General features: G+C 33.2%; 3 protein-coding genes across 6 annotated transcripts; 1 reads left to right on the top strand and 2 right to left on the bottom strand.

Moving 5' to 3' along the window:
- The first annotated feature begins 5,118 nt into the window (after positions 1–5,118).
- Positions 5,119–7,912, top strand: LOC25484146 (uncharacterized). Its single transcript, XM_024779220.2, has 2 exons — positions 5,119–5,807; positions 6,457–7,912. Exons 1-2 carry the CDS (start codon positions 5,643–5,645, stop codon positions 7,324–7,326), a joined length of 1,035 nt encoding a protein of 344 aa, XP_024634988.1. The 5' UTR covers positions 5,119–5,642; the 3' UTR covers positions 7,327–7,912.
- A 642-nt stretch (positions 7,913–8,554) lies between these two features.
- LOC25484145 (26S proteasome regulatory subunit 4 homolog A) lies at positions 8,555–13,282 on the bottom strand. Its single transcript, XM_013612911.3, has 6 exons — positions 12,655–13,282; positions 11,222–11,467; positions 10,447–10,616; positions 10,097–10,313; positions 9,835–9,975; positions 8,555–8,876 (listed from the first exon to the last, which is right to left on the bottom strand). Exons 1-6 carry the CDS (start codon positions 13,135–13,137, stop codon positions 8,793–8,795), a joined length of 1,341 nt encoding a protein of 446 aa, XP_013468365.1. The 5' UTR covers positions 13,138–13,282; the 3' UTR covers positions 8,555–8,792.
- A 1,762-nt stretch (positions 13,283–15,044) lies between these two features.
- Positions 15,045–19,237, bottom strand: LOC25484144 (DNA-directed RNA polymerase V subunit 7). 4 transcript variants are annotated; one of them, XM_039827836.1, is made up of 4 exons: positions 19,110–19,237; positions 17,952–18,397; positions 16,194–16,377; positions 15,045–15,817 (listed from the first exon to the last, which is right to left on the bottom strand). In XM_039827836.1, exon 4 carries the CDS (start codon positions 15,764–15,766, stop codon positions 15,275–15,277), a length of 492 nt encoding a protein of 163 aa, XP_039683770.1. In that variant the 5' UTR covers positions 15,767–15,817; positions 16,194–16,377; positions 17,952–18,397; positions 19,110–19,237; the 3' UTR covers positions 15,045–15,274. The 4 variants fall into 4 exon arrangements, with proteins under 4 accessions (XP_039683770.1, XP_039683769.1, XP_013468363.1 ...); XM_039827835.1 differs by having other exon boundaries at positions 15,045–16,427; XM_013612909.3 differs by having other exon boundaries at positions 15,045–16,377.
- Positions 19,238–19,334: the final 97 nt, after the last annotated feature.

Raw genomic sequence — 19,334 nt, 5'->3', positions numbered from 1 at the left:
ATTGACTCAACAAAATCATAAATAAATTCCCTTACATTTAATAAAAATAAAGTTCTTTGATTTAACAAAAGTATAAGTAAAGCTCATCATATTCAACAAAAACAAGACTCTTGCTTCAACAATCCTAACCACTTTCACTTCCTTTCAACTAGGGCTGGAAATGAGTCGAGTCGAATCGAACCTGTCTGAGCTTGACTCGACTCGATAAGAAATGGTTCGGCTCGAAACTCGACTCAAGTTCGAAACGAACCTTTTTTTCATCTCGAGTTCGGCTCGTTTAAAGTTCACGAGCAACTCTGTTCGGCTCGTTAGGTCCAACTCATTTGCTCAAATTGCATATTTCAAAAGTTTTTTTTTAAATGTTTTTTTTTGTTGTCAAAAACACATGTCTTTGACCTTTAAAAAAACAAATTATATTTTAAATAAAACTACTAGTATGTAGTAGCACTTTAAATTTAAACTTACTACTGCAGCACATACTACTACTATGTTTTACATTGTATCCCTAATGTTGTTCATATATATTCGAAACTCCCCGATGTAGGACAAATTTTATGCATATGTTTGTTTAAAAGTCATGTGAAGGTATTATTAACTATTTTTTTTCCTTTCTCTATATAACAATTATCGTTGATTCTTATTCAAATAGTAATTATTAGAAGAAACTTGTAATAAATTTCATATTATATATATCGAGTTGGTTCATGAAGCAAACGAGTCGAACTATACTTAGTTCAAGTTCAGCTCATTTATTTAAAGAGCTTAATTTTCAACTCAAGTTCGACTCATTTGGTTCGTGAACCAAGTTCAACGAACCAATTATCAAATCGAGTATCGAACTATTTTCGAGTTGGTTCGGTTCATTGCCAGCCCTACTTTCAACAATACCAAAGGTTTTTTTCTTAAGAAGTTGAATGATATTAAAGTTATTTATGTAATTTACCTGGTTTAATAGCGGGATATCCGCGGGTGTGGATACCATTAAATCCGCATCCGTATCCATTAATTTGCGGGTAGTTAAAAAATCCATTTATTTTATCCATGGATATCCATTAAGGTATCAGCTCCGTGTCCGTTGCAGATTTTATCCGCGGATATCCAAGGGTGCGAATTTTTTTGCCATCCTACCCTTAATGTGTACACCTCTTTGTACCACTCTCAAAAATTTAAGTTAAACAAATATATGGTGTGTTTTTCAGTTGAGTGACCACTATTTAGAAGCTGAAAAATGTGGTCACGCAACTAAAATGTGCGTGACCACTATTTTTCCACTTAGTTAACCAAATAAATTCTGAAAAAATAGTGGTCATGCAACTAAAAAATGTGGTCACACAGGCCATATATTTGGTTAACTAAAATTTTTCAAAGTGCTACAAAGGGACGTACACATTAAAGGTGTCTAACTATCATTGCTCTGTTAAATGTAAGCAAAAAAAAGGTAAATATAGTTTATCTATATGGTTCAAATTTTTAACTAGATACATCAATTTTATTTGTTTTTTTTTTTTTTCATATTTAAGAATCAAGGGAGTAATAAATTTGAATTGTATTATAGTTTGTCTTTTCTCTCTCTTTTTTTCTTAATTGGATTTGAATATTCTTTTTAATGATATGGACATAAGAGTCCCCACTTAAATATGAACTAGGTCATGCACAATCCAAATCTGTCTTGCACAAATTAACTCAAGTTCAATTTCCTAGTCAAATATAGCAAATTCGATGTGGAAGCAGGACGATGTGGTGCAAAAGTTACCATGGCGTCACCCTAAGGCTCCGTTTGGATCGCAAGAAAGATTAAGGATGGATAGGTTGTAGACAGAAAGCACATTAACCAAGAAAGTTTCAATTGTTTGTTTCAAAGGAAAGATAGGAAAGGAAAGAAAGAATTGCGGGACCCACCCATGAAAATGTTTCCACCCACTACTGCGCGGAAAGGTGGGAAAGCACTAAATTTTCCATCTTTACCCATATAAATAAGGCTAAACCCCAAAAAAAAACAAAAAAAAAAAAGGTTAAGCCCCACTTTTCGTCCTCTATGTTTTAAAATGTTGTAATTTTGGTCTCATATTAAAAAAAATAACAATTTTGGCCCCTTTCATCAAAAAATTGTTGAGAAGGCGCCACGTGTCCCAAAAAAGGGGCCATAATCGCAACTTTTTATAAAGATAAGGGGTCAAAAAGCATATTTCACTTATGTTAGGAGATCACAAGAGCATATTTCCCTAAACATAGGGGATCACTTTTGCTATTCTTTTTAATATGGGGCCTAAATTGCAACATTTTGAAACTTAGAGGGCGAAAAGTGAAGTTTAGCCTATAAATAAATGTCAAATAATATAATATGATATTATATGTATCTTTTAAAAAAAGTACTGCATAATATTATATATGATATCATATCTACAACTATATAACATATTTACAATCAAATATTAATTCTCATGTATATATTAACATTACACATAATTTTTTTATTTATTAATATGTAAATATAAACATATTATATTAAATAAATCATTAATTAACTCATTTTATCGTAAGGATATTTTTGTCATTTATTAGATATACATCTTTCTTTCCTTTCACTTTTTCACTTATTCCAAACAACCCAAAAATCATCTTACCTTCCTTTCACTTTCTATTCATTTTCATCCCTTCATCATTCTTTCCTTATTCTTTCTTTCCTCTCACTATCCAAACATACCCTAAAGGTAAGCATCGAATATAAGATTTTTGAAAATTGTTTCGCATATCAAAGAACTCATTTGATTGAGATGCATCTTCCCCTTATCTCAACCGTCAAATATACATGCACATAATCTTATTATGATATGACTTCAAAACTCTTACTAGTGAAGATAGCAACAACTACAAATATAATGCTCCGGTTTGAATCTAAACAAAAGTCAACATGTATTTGGTCTTCATTTAGATTAAATAGATCCAATATAGGTTCACTTTCTCTTATACCAAACAACTAAAACAATCCCATCACTTTCTACTCTTTTTCTTTCCTCATACAATCTTTCCTTTCTCTATCTTTCCATTCACTTTCATTCCCCAACCAAACACACCCTAAAGTTTGTATTTGTATTTATATTATTTTAATTAATTTACTTTAATCAAAGTCAAAAATACCATTAATTTATAAATAATTTTAATTTGACTTATTACAAAAAAAATATTAAATTAAATGGTCGTAACTCTTACACCTTTATAATTTTTTTATTGAGTAAATAGTCAATTTCCCCCCTCCGAAATTGTAAGTTTCATCAATTACCCCCCTAAAATTAACAAAACTTCAATTACCCCAACGTTAGTCAATTTACCCCCTCCGTCAAATTTTTCTGTTAGTGAACATGACGTTTTGCAAATACCCCCCCTGAAGTTTTGCACTTATGTGCAAAATGCCCCCCCAAACTTAAAAATTTATATTATTTTTTTTCTTAAAAAAAAACAATTAAATATTAAATATTAAAACTAACTATTAATTTTGGAATTTGGGAAAACTACATGCACATATACATCAAAATAGGCTCCAAAATGGGGAAAAATATGTATTTTTTAAAGTGGCAATAATGGGATGATTTGTGGATTAATATTGGGGGTTGTGTAGTTTAAATGGTTTGAGCAAATTGTTGAAGGAGTTAGAGGAGTTAAAAGACTAAGATCGATGGTGAAGGAGAAAATATAAATTTAAATCTGATTATTAATTTGTTTATAAACATCTAAAAATAATAATTTATCTATTAGAAATAATCATTATTGTCACTTTAAAAATACACATTTTTCCCTATTTTGATGTATATGTATGTAGTTTTTCCAAACTCCAAAATTAATAGTTAGCTTTAATATTTAACTATTAATTGTTTGTTTTTAAGAAAAAAATAATATAAATTTTTAAGTTTGGGGGGCATTTTGTACATAAGTGCAAAACTTCAGGGGGTATTTGCAAAACGTCATGTTCACCAACAGAAAAATTTGACGGAGGGGATAAATTGACTAACGTTATGAAATTTCAGAGGGTAATTGAAGTTTTGTTAATTTCAAGGAGGTAATTGATGAAACTTACAATTTCAGGGGAGAAATTGACTATTTACTCTTTTTTTATTTTGTTTGAAAGAGTCCGTACTAAAAAACATATTCAATTGTTAACTTCAAAAAACTTGAAAGAGTTCATACTCATCAAATAACTTGTCCATATCAAATATGACTATACACATGAAGCAAGCAGGAACATGAGACTTTGAGAACATATCACCAATTTTTTCCACCTAGAAAGAATACTCCCCAAAAGTCATAAATAATTTCGCTTCCAAAAAAAAGTCATAAATAATTTATTGAACATGGTCAAAACTCAAAAGTCACGCTCACTCCAGAAGGATTTTTTTTTTTTTTTTGGTGTTTGGGGTTTGAACCCAGGCACTCCAGAAGGATTTAAACAACAAATTACTCCCTCCGTTTTTAAATATAAAAAAATTGATTTTTTAGATTCATTCATTTAATGATGTATGTAGTCTATATTATGAACAACATACATCGTTAAACGAATGAATCTAAAAAGTGAATTTTGCTTATATTTAGAAACAGAGGGAGTATTAAATTACACAATGACCAAAGCAAGAAGTATTTTAAAGATATTATTTGAAAAAGAGTAATGCTAGTAACACTCTCTCTAATATTCACTTTTTTATTGGTTTAAATAATTGTAGTTCTACACAAGAAGTATTTTAAAGATATTATTTGAAAAAGAGTAATGCTAGCAACACTCTCTCTAATACTCACTTTTTTATTGGTTTAAATAATTGTAGTTCTACACTTTGAAAATTGAAACTACACAAAATGGTGGGACATATATTGATTTTATCCAATAAAATAATGAGTGTTAGAGAGAGTGTTGCTAGTATTCATCTTTGAAAAATACTCCATCCGATCCTCTAGAAAATATTCTTTTTTTTTATATGCATTTAATAATTAATTTGCTTAAAGTTCATTGGAAGGATTATATACACAATGACCATTGACATCCACAAAGCTAGAAAATTCTAAGTTAGACTTTCTTGCTTCATAGTTCATACTACTCGTCAACCAATTTTGTTTGCTTCTCTACGTTTCTCTGACCATGGAAAGCTAACCAGCTTCTAAGAATCCATAATATTTAAGACCACCATATATCACTTATTTTGACGTCCATTCCCAACTATGGAGATAAAAATAACTACTGCAAATCTAGAAGATGACACAATAAAAACACTCTACAATGCATCATTAAACGGTTGTGTAACTACCTTAAACACACTCATCCAAAACAAACCTCTTTTACTCCACAAAGTTTCACTCTCTCCCTATAATGAAACTCCATTACATATAGCCTCTCTTCTTGGACACTTAGAATTTTGTGAAATTCTTCTAAAAAACAAACCAAGTTTCACCAATGAAGTAGACTCAAAAGGGCGTTGCCCTCTTCATTTAGCTTCAGCTGAAGGATGCACTGAGGTGGTGAAAGCTCTTTTGTTAGCGAATGAAGATGTTTGTTTGGTTTTTGACAAAGATGATATGATTCCTTTGCATTTAGCTGCGAAAAGGGGACGGATAGGAGTAATTAAAAGTTGATTAACGCTAGACCGGATTCGATTCGTGTTATGAATGATGATGGTTCTGTTTTGCACATGTGCGTTTGGTATGGCCATTTGGAGGCCTTGAAGGAGTTATTGCAATCAGTTAGAGGAGACCAAAAGTTCCTGTTTGCTAAAAACAAAGAGGGAAATACAATTCTGCACTTAGCAATTAGACTCAAACAAATTAAGGTACTACTCCCTCCGTCCCAAATTGTATGACGTTTTGAGCATTTCACATATATTAAGAAATGTAATTAATATTGTATGGAAAAGAGATATTATGAGTTGTTTTACAAAATTATCCTTAATAAATGATATGAGAAAGATAAATGAAAGAATTGAAAGAAGAACAGTAATAAATAATTAAGGATATAATAGGAAAAGTAACATTAATGTTTCATTGGTATTGTAAAATGACATACAATTTGAGACAAATATTTTTTCTAAAGTGACATACAATTTGGGACGGAGGGAGTACTTAACAATTTTTAAAGTAATGTAATCCCCTTCTACAATGTCTATTTTTTAGATTTAATTACACTTTAAATTTTCCGATTTAGATTAGTACGGTTTTGGTTCCTTAGTTTTTCTAATTGTTACACTTAAATCCTCTTATATTTTAAGGATGGCTTGGTGGACCGTGGGATAATTAAGGAGTTGTGTAATAAGGAGATAAAGAGTTCGATCTTCACTCTCAGCATAATACTGACAACTAATAGCAATACTAACATTGGTCATTTCAAAAAAAGAAAGAAAAAATTGGGAAACCTAAAAGAATAATTATAGCAACTCTGATCTGCACTCTCTAGTGATTTGCTTTTCGTTACTTTGTTTGCAGACCATAGAATACTTACTTTTGCAGCCTGAAATAAGAACAGCAGCAATTGCTACGAACAGGTCAGGTTTCACAACTTTGGAGATGTTAGAGCCCTGGCCAAGAGATTTTATAAGCCTTAAAATTGAAGAAATGTTAACTGAATCCGGTGTTTTAAGACAAGTATATATGAATTCCACGCCGCAACAACATGCAGCATCACCAAGCATGGCTAGTCAAGAACAACCAAATCAATCTACTAATCAAGAACATCCAAATGAAAGAAGGAAGACGTGGGAAAACTTTTGGTCCAAGTATCTACAATTCCAAGGTAATTGGATAGAAGAAACAAGGGGAACATTGATGCTGGTGGCAACTGTAATTGCCACAATGACTTTTCAATCCGCAATAAGTCCACCAGGTGGTGTTTGGCAAGAAAATACACTTACTGGAGGACTCAATTGCACTACTTATGGTTTATGTGAAGCCGGCACTGCAGTTTTAGCTTATGCCTGGCCACATGAATTCATAAAGTTCATGACATACAACACCATTTCTTTCTTTTGGTCTCTCGGTGTTGTGCTTCTCCTTATTAGTGGATTCCCCCTTAAGAATAAGGTCATGATGTGGGTCTTGACATTCGCTATGACCGTCGCTGTCACATTCATGGCACTCACGTACGTGTTTGCTCAGGGTTTGGTCACTCCTTATCATATTATTCAGCAAGTTTACAACATGCGTTACCCACGTGTTGTTGTAACTTGGGGCGTTTTGCTTTTAGTTGTTGGTTTGATTCACACACTCCGTTTTGTTTTTTGGGTCAAGAAGAGAACCAAATTGAAACTGCACACGTTAAGACGTGTGTTTGCAAGAACAAATTACCCAGCTGTTTAGCCATTTGCAAAAGAGAAACGCTAGTAAAACTCTTATTAACACATCTTTTATTTATTTATTGATATTCACATGAGGCACGGAAGAATCAATGAGATTATGAGACTCAGTTCTGAGATACTAGAGTTTATTAAAAATTCAGTCTGATTGAAAGAAAATTGGTATGGAGAGATGCTAGCATTAACCTCTTTTGAACATTTTCTCTATAGAGTGTTCAAAAGAGAATGTTGCTAGCACTACTCATATGGTATGTTACGGAGAGTTTATCATGTACATGTTTCCCCTAACCCCATGTTGTATGCATAAAATGACTAGGACATTTAAACTGGATTATTCAGGTATTGGTTTCTTGTGTGTTTTTTCTACTATTCCAAAAACAACCACTGGTTACACTCAGTCTTACCTTTATTTTTCTCAAACTGCTCTTACAAACAAATGCACCTGAATTTTAAAGAGACGTAGACTACAAAATAAGTAATCTTTAACTTTCTAGATTAGGAGGATAAATGTTTATTTGGCTAATACCTACAAAATATGTAATCTTCAACCTCATATATTAGGAGGACAAATGCTTAATTGGGTATAAATGTACTACTTACCCTTTTGAGTTTTTTCTTTCCCTTTATACAACTACATCCTTGATTATAAGATCCCTTTGAGTTTTTCCTTTTTCCCTTTTTACAAAGCTCGTTTCAAATTTGAACAATCAGGCGATGATGCCCCTTAGCTTAGTGAAGGATAAACGACGCTGGAGCAGCTGAGCGATAGCTAATTCTTTCTCGAATCCACCAACTCAGAATGTGGGTAATATGATTACTTTCTTAGTTAAGCACATACCAATCTAATAATGAATTATGATATCTAGTATTTACCAATTACCAGTTACCAATTTTAGTCAACTCTGTTTGAAGTTTGTTTCTCAATTTCCACTGCAATAGCAGTGAAGCAGAAATCCGTTCAACAAGAAACAACTTAGAATACTTAATGAGCTAGTTACTTGCAATCAAGGGATTTGGATGAAGAGCAGTGGAAGTAATTAGTAACATACGTTTAATTTTCTACCATGACCTAAGAACCTGGTGAAGTTAGGAAATATGATGCATGAAACAATCCTGAGCAGCAGCACATGGATGAACCAAATTGAAAAGCCACAGCATATGGATGAACTAAATTCATGAGCAGCAGCAGCATACGGATGAACTAAATTCATGAGCAGCGGCATAGAGAGACCTCAATTATAATGGGACATGAAACAATTTCCAAATTCAGTGAAATTTTAAAGCAAATATGTGGAACTAAAATGAATCATAGTATACATTCAATTTCCTCCACAACTGACTTTACCCGGGCAACTGCATATGGATAAAGTTCAACTTCATAATACTAACGAATTGCCATTTGTTTGCAAAAGTATAACACAGAAGATCAAATAAAAAGAAAGAAGGTCGGGGGTAATAGAGGATGTTATTTCACATATATAGTCCTTCTGGCACTCCTTCTTTCTTCTTAAACATCACTTTATCCTTTGCCTTCTTAAAGTCAGGATGAGTCACCTGAACAAGATATAAAAGTAATAGTAAGATATCATAAATTGAAGGATCAAACTTAAAATGAAGTGTACAAACAAAAAGATAATACAGACAAATCCTTGAAAAAAACATAAAGATTGATAGGTAAAGATGGGAACTGATTCACTGAAGTAAAAAATTGGACCTAAATATACACTCAAGTTACCTACAAAATGTAACTATAGTTAGAAAAAGTTTTGGGGGAGTGTTTGTCCCATTCTAAAGTCAAGAGATGCCTCAGGCTCAGATATCCTGTAAATATAGGACCACCCAGTGGAATCGAACAAGCACTTTTTATTCTGACACTGGAATCCTCCCAGTTGGGCCAACCCTCGCGGAAAGTATGATGATTCAAATGAACAAAAGCAGGCTTGGTGTTTTAAAAGGTGCCAAGGAGTAGTTTCAATGATTTATTTTTTAATTAAAATAATTTGCTGAATTGATTTAATTATAGTATGCTACTTTTGCTTGCATATTTCTCCACCCTAATAATATTAAAAGATGAAACCAACAGACTTCTTTCACTAAAAACTAAGTTGTAGTTGTTTGAAATGAAGGGAGAGGTGGAAAAAACTACGAAGTTTTTCCTTTCTGTAAGAATGCTTTGTTTTCTTTTAGTATTAAGACGATCAGGATGTTATGCAAATTTTTTAAGTAGCTTAATATGATATATCCACACCCACAGACAACCCTAACCCAATAAATGCTGTATATAAATATGAAACTAGGTCAGCATTCTTAATATTTTCCTGTCTCAAAATTCAGAGACCTAGTCAAAGAAATATTTTCCAGCTCCTCCAAAAAAAATTAGCACCATAACCAATCCACCCCAACTCTCCCTTTAGCATAATATATTTGGGTCATATTAAAATGAGCTTGTCAAAACCAGCTAGTTAATAGGTTACAAACAGCATTATCAATAGAAACGTGAATAATTTTTAACCTTCATTCGGCGTTCCCTTAGAGCAAGTAAGCCAGCTTCAGTACATATTGCCTTTATATCAGCTCCAGAGAATTCATCCTTGGTCATAACAAATTCTTCCAAGTTGACATCATCAGCTAATGTCATCCTCGATGTGTGTATCTTAATTTAAAAGCAAGCATTAAGTCATTCAGTCGCATGATCAAACAGAATATGCATATTTAAGATACCACATGGAATCAACAAAATCAGCATTAGGATTCACAAAACTAATCATGTTTACCTGGAAAATACGTCTTCTTGTTTTGATATCAGGAAGAGGAAATTCAATCTTCCTGTCAATACGACCAGGTCGTAGCAAAGCTGGATCAAGACTTTCAATTCTGTTGGTAGCCAGAATCACTTTTACATCTCCTCTTGAATCAAAACCATCTAACTGGTTCAGCAACTCTAACATAGTCCTTTGAATTTCACGTTCTCCACCTGAGTGAGCATCATACCTGTAAGGCATATTAACAATTAAACTCATGAATGTAAGGAGAAAACCTTAAAGAGTCTATGAAGTGATACAATGCATCACTCTTCTACAACCCCGCCTATATGAATCCTAAAATTGGGGGTTCAGCAGCTTACCTCTTTGTACCGACTGCATCAATTTCATCAATGAAAACAATAGCAGGAGAAAGATCATCGGCGACTCTGAAAAGTTCCCTCACAAGTTTTGGACCATCTCCCAAGTACTTTTGTATCAATTCACTACCTACTACACGCAAGAATGTAGCTGATGTTGAGTTTGCCACAGCCTGAAGGCACAAGAGCATATATTAGACCTAACTGATAGTGCATGTGATGGTATAACGAATTACAAGCAATATAAAATATAATATACCAACTTAATAATTGTTTAAAGAAGCAGCAGTTTTTCGGTTGCTTTTTCTTCAGATCAGTTGCTTCTTACTAATACAACTTGGTGACTGACAACCACAGACAGAAGAGCAAACTGTATTCTAATGTTTTAAAAACATGCACACTCACAAAGGATGAAAACGACATTGCAACATATGTCACCAGTATCAATACAGTATATATCATCTTTAAATGTGTCCACAGTAAAACCACCCCAAAACAGTACATAAGGAATTCAATCCCCCCAAACTCACAGAGACTTTCATCTTAATCTTAATATCCAAAAATGAAACCTGTAAGCAACAGACAAATAGCAAATAACCAGAACTCCAGAAAGTAACATTGTAAAAAATGCAGAATTGCAGACAAAGTCATTTCCAAACTCTACAGATCTGATAATCACACAAATCTATTTTGTACATGTACAACAGAGAAAAACAATATAAATTCCACGGCATTGATTCATTATTGAACAAGTTAAGCAAAGTGAAAAAGTTCAAACCTTTGCAAGCAAGGTCTTTCCTGTTCCAGGTTCTCCATATAATATGACCCCCTTAGGAGGCTTGATACCAATATCTTCATATAGTTCAGGATGTGTAAGGGGTAGCTCAACTGCCTCTTTGATTTCCTGAATCTGTGCATCTAAACCACCAATGTCAGCATAAGATTCCAAAGGAGCCTTCTCGACTTTCATGACCGATACCATTGGATCAACTTCATCTTGCAGAAGGCCAACAACCGAAAGAACCTGATAAAAAATCAATCATAATCATCATATCTAGATCAAATTATACAAACAATAACAGGAGATGCCTAATTCTATAAAGAATATTTCAACCAAAACTTTTCCTAATTTTCATTCCAGGTTCAAAATTCAGATACTCCCAAATCAATTATAGTATGGTATCAAATTAAGCTCATTACTTCTTCAAAAGGATATGAATGCTTCTTTGATCATACATTGAGTATATTATTAGACAAATCTCCTTGACTCCCATTCCCAGTCTACATTAAACAGCAAACTACTCTGATGTCTCAACTGGCTCTCGTTTTATAAAAGAATTGAAATTGTGAGTCGAAGTCTAACAATTGAGTTAAACTCCATTATCAATTCTCAACCCTCCCACACTTCAGTTGCGCTGCATCACACATAGCTAACGAGCCAAAAATACAAGGCCTTGTTTGGATAAACAACTTACTTAAGTGCTTATAGCATATGCGTTTATCACATTTGTGCTTAAATATATACGCTATTTCAATAACAAAAGATAAAATAAAGTATATTGTTTTCATATAAACTATAAGCTGTTTTGTAAACTATCCTAGAGATAGCTAATTCTATAAAGAATGTCTCAACCGCAATTGCAGTGTGGCTGGTATCATGTAAAGCACATAAATTCATCGAAAGGATATGAATGGGTATATTATTAGACAATTCTCCACAACTCTCCCATTCCCAGTCTACATTAAACAGCAAATTACTCAGATGCCTCAATTCACTCTAGTTTTATAAAAGGGTTCAGAAATTGTGAGTCAAATTCTAATAATTGAGAGTTAAGACTCCGCTCTCAACTCTCAAACAGCAAATTACTCTGATACCTCAATTCACTCTCATTTTATAAATGGGTTGAGAAATTGCGAGTCAGATTCTAATAATTGAGTTAAAACTCCATTCTCAATTCTCAACCCTCCCATACTTTAGTTACATCAAACATAGCTAGTAAGCCAAAAAGATATGGCCTTGTTTGGATAAACAGCTTAATTAAACACTTATAGCATAAGCGCTTATGTATAACTATTTCATATAAATTATAAGCTGTTTAGGAAGCTATCCTAACGAGTTTATGAAAATTATAAAAACAACATATCATCTAAATTAAAACCCTAAATCAACAATTCAAATTTCACAGAAAAAATTCAACAATTAAGAAATACCTTATTATGCATCAAAATAGCACAACCAGGCTCCAACTGATCCTTATCAACAAAAGACAAAATCCCAACATAATACTCCGGCCCAACCGAACTCGAAACAATCGCATGATTCTCATCAATCAATTCCTCCAAATTCCCAACACTCATCGGAGAGCCACGTAGATCATCAACCTTAGATCTATCTTCCTCCGCCTTTTCCTCCTGAGGCTTCAACCTCTCTTGATACGCAACAAACTCTTCCTCCATCAACAAATAATCCTTCACCCTCTCAAGCTTTAACAGCCTCAGCTTGCACTTCGATACCGGAGTCACCGTCGGTAACCGTGAAGCGGCATCTGGACCCTTTTGTTTGCGTTGTTTACGACCTACACGCGCCGGTGGTGCTGCTGGTTCGAATTTCTTTTCTTTTTTGTCGCTGCCGTCTTGTTTCCGGTCACCGGGATGGCCTTGTCGGTTCATGCCGCCGGGAGTTCCTTGACCCATCGTCGATCGATTTGGAAATTGAACAAGGTGAAAGTGTAAAGTGTTTGGCACGTTCAAGGGTTTCGAACCTTTTGTTCACTCTTCTTTGTTTTTACTTTCTTTATTGAACAACTCCAATCTTTTTAGTACAACCAAAAATGCCTTATTCCTCAAGTCAACTAATGCAAATACGGTAATTTAAGCTCTTTTTTTTTTTTTTTTAACTCAATCAATAATTAATTACAATTGTTTAGAAAATAGAATGCTTATAAAAAATATATATATAAATATATTTGAGATATACAAATGTTATTATTTTATTTATTTTTCTTTTAAAAAAATTATTATTTTTTGTCCATAAATGAAGTCGTCATCACCCGAAAACACAGTAAAAATATTATATTATTGATGTTTTCTAATTTATGACCACTCATTTTATTGTCTATGTAAATTAATAAGTTATACCTTCACAAATTTTAAATAATAATTTTTTTTAACAAGTCATCTCACACAAGGTGATTCATCTCATACAAGACGTGCAAAGAGAAACACCACCAAAAAATTACAATGCCAAGTCAACGGTGTCAAAAGAAAAAACACCTCAAAAACTGAAGAAATAATAAATTACACCATAATACCCGTACAAGTTAAGGGTGCTGTCATTAAATAATAACTTAATAATTTAAACCATAAAAAACAAATGGGTGTAGGATTTGCTAACTTGTATCTACTAGTTTTTAAGATTAACAAATACCTTAGTATATTTAAGTAATTAGGAAAAATTGTATTTATAACTTGCTAATTTATTTTTTCAAAAAAAAATATGCTAATTTACAGCCTCTAATCAACACGGCCGACCCTAAGTATTTTGATGCCCTGGACGAAAAACAATAAATTATGCCCTTGGCAAAACAATAAATTGTCCCTCTAAATATTTCAATATTTTTTCTTGCATTGTTTTTTTTTTTTGTGTAAAATATTCATTTATAATCGAAGTTATCTAAAAATATATTTCGACAAATTAATCAAAACGAATTAAAAAGAAATATACCTATATAGTACTAATTACTAAGTAAAAATAATAATTTTAGTATCCCTAAAAAAATGGTGTCCTGGACCCAGTGGCGGATCTTTTCAGTGACCAGCGGAGGCCACGGCATCCCCCAGATTTCCGCTGCTGCAGTGGTAAGGGGGTGCCATAAAATTCTTAAGGTCGCGAGTTCGAGCCTTTCCCTGCCTTGTTTTTTACATTTTATCTTCTAATTTTAAATATTGTGTTAAAAAAACGCATATATGTGGGGATTCAAACCCCCAATCATTAGATACTTTCTAAGATTGTATACCACTAAGCTGATTATTAAACACCATTAATATTTGATACCATATAATATATATTCCATAAAAGTTTGGCACCCCCAGCAAATTAACTCAAGATCCGCCAATGCCTGGACCGCCGCCCACCCTCAGGGTCACCCCTGCTGATCACTGTTATAAACAAAAATCAATATTTAGATTCATTCATTAAATGATATATGTGGTCTATAGTAAAGACCATACATATCATTTAATGAATGAATCTAAAATACTGGTTTTTATTTATAATAGTGACCGAAGGATGTACATGTTATTAGAGGAATGCTAGCAACACTCTCTTTTAAAAGAGTGAATGTTAGAGAAAGTGTTCAAAAGTGAGTGTTTCTAGCATTTCCATCGTGAATTAAACTCATTTCATTCCTTGCATGTACGGAGAAATTAAAAAAAAATCATTGCACGGAGAAAAAATAAGAGTGTCTAATAAGCTACTTTTCATTCACATCCAAAAATAAGAGTGCCTAGTTAGTATTACAGTTGTGTTTCTCTATGATTCAACTGTTGAACTATAAAGAGGAGTATTTTAATTCAGATGATGGGTACTCAAAGAGGGCGTTCATTATAGAAGAAAGCAAGAATATTAAGTTAATAGTGTATAGAATAACACATAAAATATCAGGACAGTAGTAGGCATATAGAACATAGATTATTTACAGACTAAACCCCATGCATTAATTTGATTAATGGTTTCCATGATTTGGACTAAGAAAGCAAAACAGTGAAATCCTACACCAAAATGTGGTTTTGATTTCACAATGAAACCTAACCTAAGAAGAAATAGTAGTAGCTACATATCAGGGGATGAAATTGATCCCAGATAATCCCCTTCCAAGCCATGAAACTCCCTCTCTGCCTGCATCCACTTCATGCCAATCACCACAACTCGAACCTTGACATCCTTCGCAATTTCGGGCATTTTTTGATTCATGGAGATTTGGTTTTCACCGAGAATGTACATGTAACCCAGCATCTTGCTACTTGAGGGATAAGCATTCTTAATTGGACCAATTCTCATGAAAACCCCATGCTTATTCATATGGACAACCTTGAAAATCTTGAAGGTCACAACATTGAAAACAACTTGGAACAGAACATCCCCTGTATGTTGCCTAACTTTCCCTTCTCCAATTTTATCCAGTGTTGTCGCCACAAGAAAATACCCCATATCTTTTGTCACCTTTTTTGCAGCGAAGTCGCTTAGCGGGCAAATGAGGATTGCTAGTTGGAGTATGAGACTGCGTGGCTTCATTTTGAGAAATTCTTGAAAGTCAGGCAACATAGATTCTTGAAATACAATAGCATTCCAAGGAAGCTGCACTTTGAGAAATTCCTGAAAGTCAGGCAACATAGATTCTTGAAATACAAAGTATACAGTAGATGCTAATAAGTAAACACACAAAGAGCAATATTGATTTTGATTGTAGGAAAACTAATGTCACCACAGTCAATATTTTACTGGGAAATCATGGAGTTACGAATGCAGGAATTACCCAATGCGCATTTCAATTTTTAAAAAAACATATTGAGCATTAGCTATTATCGATATAGGATTAATTCGCATAACTATAAAATGAATTGATTACTTAGGATTTAGATGGACAATGTCTACATTCTTGGATCATCGATTGAATTGGCCAATTAAGTTAACATATTTGCACCTAAAGCAAGTTATGACTGTGTGACAGCACAATAGTGAGTAATAAAACCTTGAAGGTGATGATGCCAACATTCTAAAATCACAGAACAGTGCCGCAAACAAATGTTGGTTTTCATGCCCACCATCCATAATTTGTTTTGAGGACGCTTCATTTTGAGAAGATGTGAGAGTCCAGCTATAACATGTAAACGACTATTTAGGACACCTAACTTAGACACAGGGCCCTTCCTTTGCTGTCAATAAGCACAAAGCAACAGACATAACTAACATCATAATTAAGGAGCTGCAATAACAAAAATTAATTATAATTCAGCTAGAAGTCACTATGAGCAGAATGAACTCTCCCGAGGAGACTAAATAACATGCAAGTATTTGTAAGCAAAGGCTTAAGATAGCAGAATTCACAATTTCATATAAAGATGCAATTTAGGCAAATAGTTGAAACAATGGCATCAACATTTAGCTAAAATATTACATACTTGGATGATGCAGAACAAATCGGAATCAATTACAATACTTGTTGGGTGTTGATTTGGGATTAATACAGTACTATTTATGATACCGTAGCAAGGTTACATAGATTTTTTCCATGCCACTATTAAGTGCATTGTAAATATGCTACTTTATCTCCCATGGAAAAACAGAAAACATGAAAAGAAAATATTCTTGGAATCCATCACACCCTATAATACTTTTTTCAACCTTGAACCACTCTACTTCCCTAGTCATATGTATTTGCATACCTTGAAACAAACACGTTGTAAGAGATCGCCTACAATATATTCTGAAAGATACAATCTTAATATTGAGATATTTTTCATATATCCTAACAGCCATTATTAGACCTATTCCAATAGATATAATTTGTTTCGAATTGGGGTCTCGGTTAATAGAAAGGGGTATGATTGTTGCAGTTAGGAAGAGTTCAATTTTTTAATATAGGTTATCTTCTACTTTTCCTATTTACTTGCAGAAGACCAACATTATTTTCACTGTTTTAGATCTCCGCCTATCCTTTTCACTGTGCATCTCTTGTGTTCTGCCAAATAGCATATATTATCCTACTTCATTTTTTTTTTTTAGGAAATATAAGGACTTCAGTTGATACACATTATCTTGTAGTCTTAAAGAGTCCCTAGGCTTTACCCAAGAGTCAAGACTACAAAAGAACTGATATACGAAGAATGTTGTTACAACTCATTTAAGAGATAAGAAACCAGCAAAGAGTCTCAAAGTGGATCACAAATCGAAGGACATTATGTGTGGTCAATGAATTTATAGATGGAGATTTGGATCCATGAAGCAGGTGGTAGAAATTGGACTGCACTACATGAATGAATATACTAGGGTCATGTTTGGATTAATATAGTTGAGTTTATCTACCAGTATAAGTACTTGTGGAATTGTTTGAGATAGTTTTTGACAAATGCATGGGTTGTTTCCAGATTACTTCCATATGCTCTTTATGCTAGCTTATGAAAACAGATTTATTTTATTTTATCTTTTGTTATAAAAATTCAAACACTTACGCTATAAGCGCTTAATTAATTTGTCTATCCAAACATGACCTAATACCAATGAAAATTCAGCATATGTTACTACATTCAATGAAGATTAGAGGACATGACTAATCCTAATTCCCAGGCTGAATCCCTTATTAACTGGGCACTATTGTTAAACATGACAGACAACCAATGAATTTGAACTGAATCTGATTATGGAACTGCATACATCATCATAATCAATGAAAATAAAAGCTATTAAGCTAGACATTTTGAATGAAAATATTTTGTTAAAAATAAGATACCTTTAAAGATACACATGCAGATGATTAGAGGCTGAAAGCAGGGAACGGGGGATCACGAGATAAGGGAGGGTCAACTCCTGCTCTAGGGGAAATAAGAGATAAATTTAGCCGCTCACAAAAAGTTTTAAAACAACAGCACTAAAATCATTAACCATTGAATGGCAACAAGCATTAATAGTTAGGCAGAAATAAAATATATAACAGGTTAACTTATTTGGTACCTAGATCCAAACTTGAAGATCGCAAAGCAGATGAATTATGCTTATTTGACGAATCCAAACCGCTAAGCATACTCTCAATAGCAGTGACCTTCTGTTTGCTTGCAAGCAATACACTTTCTAAACTACGTTCTGTACTGTTACCAAGTGACTTAACTTGTGAAAGAACACTAGAGGAGATAGAAGTCCCCGATGATAAACTAGAACTTTTGTCCATTGCAGTAATAGCTGAAGTTCCATTACCAGATAAAAGTGACTTTTATTAGTTCGTTGAGTGATTCAAATTTTAAAGGATAATCTGTAATTTATGTTATTATCACGATACTCTAATTGACATATGATGCATATTAATTCTTTGGACAGTTCCCAAACTTATAATTGAAAAGAAATAGAGGAGCATAACATCAAAATTTATATTGCCATAATTAAAAGTGAAGGCAGTGCAACTGCGGAATCTTAGTTCTAATTAACCTATATAATAATTTATGAATCTCGTATCACTTCGTATGTGATTGCAACGATTGCCCATCAGAACAATGTCCAATATTCAACATGGAAACATCTTTGTCTTGAATTTTCAAGTCAAATATTTCAACCTAAGCAAAATATAATATTTTTTATTATATTTACTTAGTAATTTATATGATTTAATTGCTGCACAAAAGAGTGTTATAGGCAACTGCTTTAAGTATCAGTTCAGGAGGAAAACCAATTCAGGGAAATATTTTAAGCAGGTTTAGCGAACCTAAGCTAGCACACACAAACTACCTAACATCAAACAACATTGGAAAAATCAAGATCATTGAATCAATATTAATTCATCATTGCAAGTTTGCAACAACCAAATTAGAAGCAGATGAGTAAATGCACTTGAAAGTTTAAAAATGTATTTTCTATTTTCTCATCAGAGAGGTAAATCTTAAAACAAAAAAAAACTTACAAAGTTCAATCAAACTTGAGCATAGCAGTTAGTTTGAGAATACTATACTAGCAAACAAGACATCAATGACGTTGCAAGAAGACTTTCCTCTTTCTGTCACTAAAAGAAAAACCTAATGGAGCGATGATCTTTCTTAAAGATGGCCTTGATAATACCATTAAAGAAACAACATTAGCTTTCACTTGATCACAATATCTCAAATTGATCTCAGTCAGTTGCGTGCAG

Source organism: Medicago truncatula, chromosome 1 (assembly GCF_003473485.1).
Source record: "Medicago truncatula cultivar Jemalong A17 chromosome 1, MtrunA17r5.0-ANR, whole genome shotgun sequence".
NCBI classification, from domain to species: Eukaryota; Viridiplantae; Streptophyta; class Magnoliopsida; order Fabales; family Fabaceae; genus Medicago; species Medicago truncatula.
The sequence above is the reverse complement of the archived record's forward strand: the minus strand, read 5'-3'. Positions and strand labels throughout refer to the sequence as shown.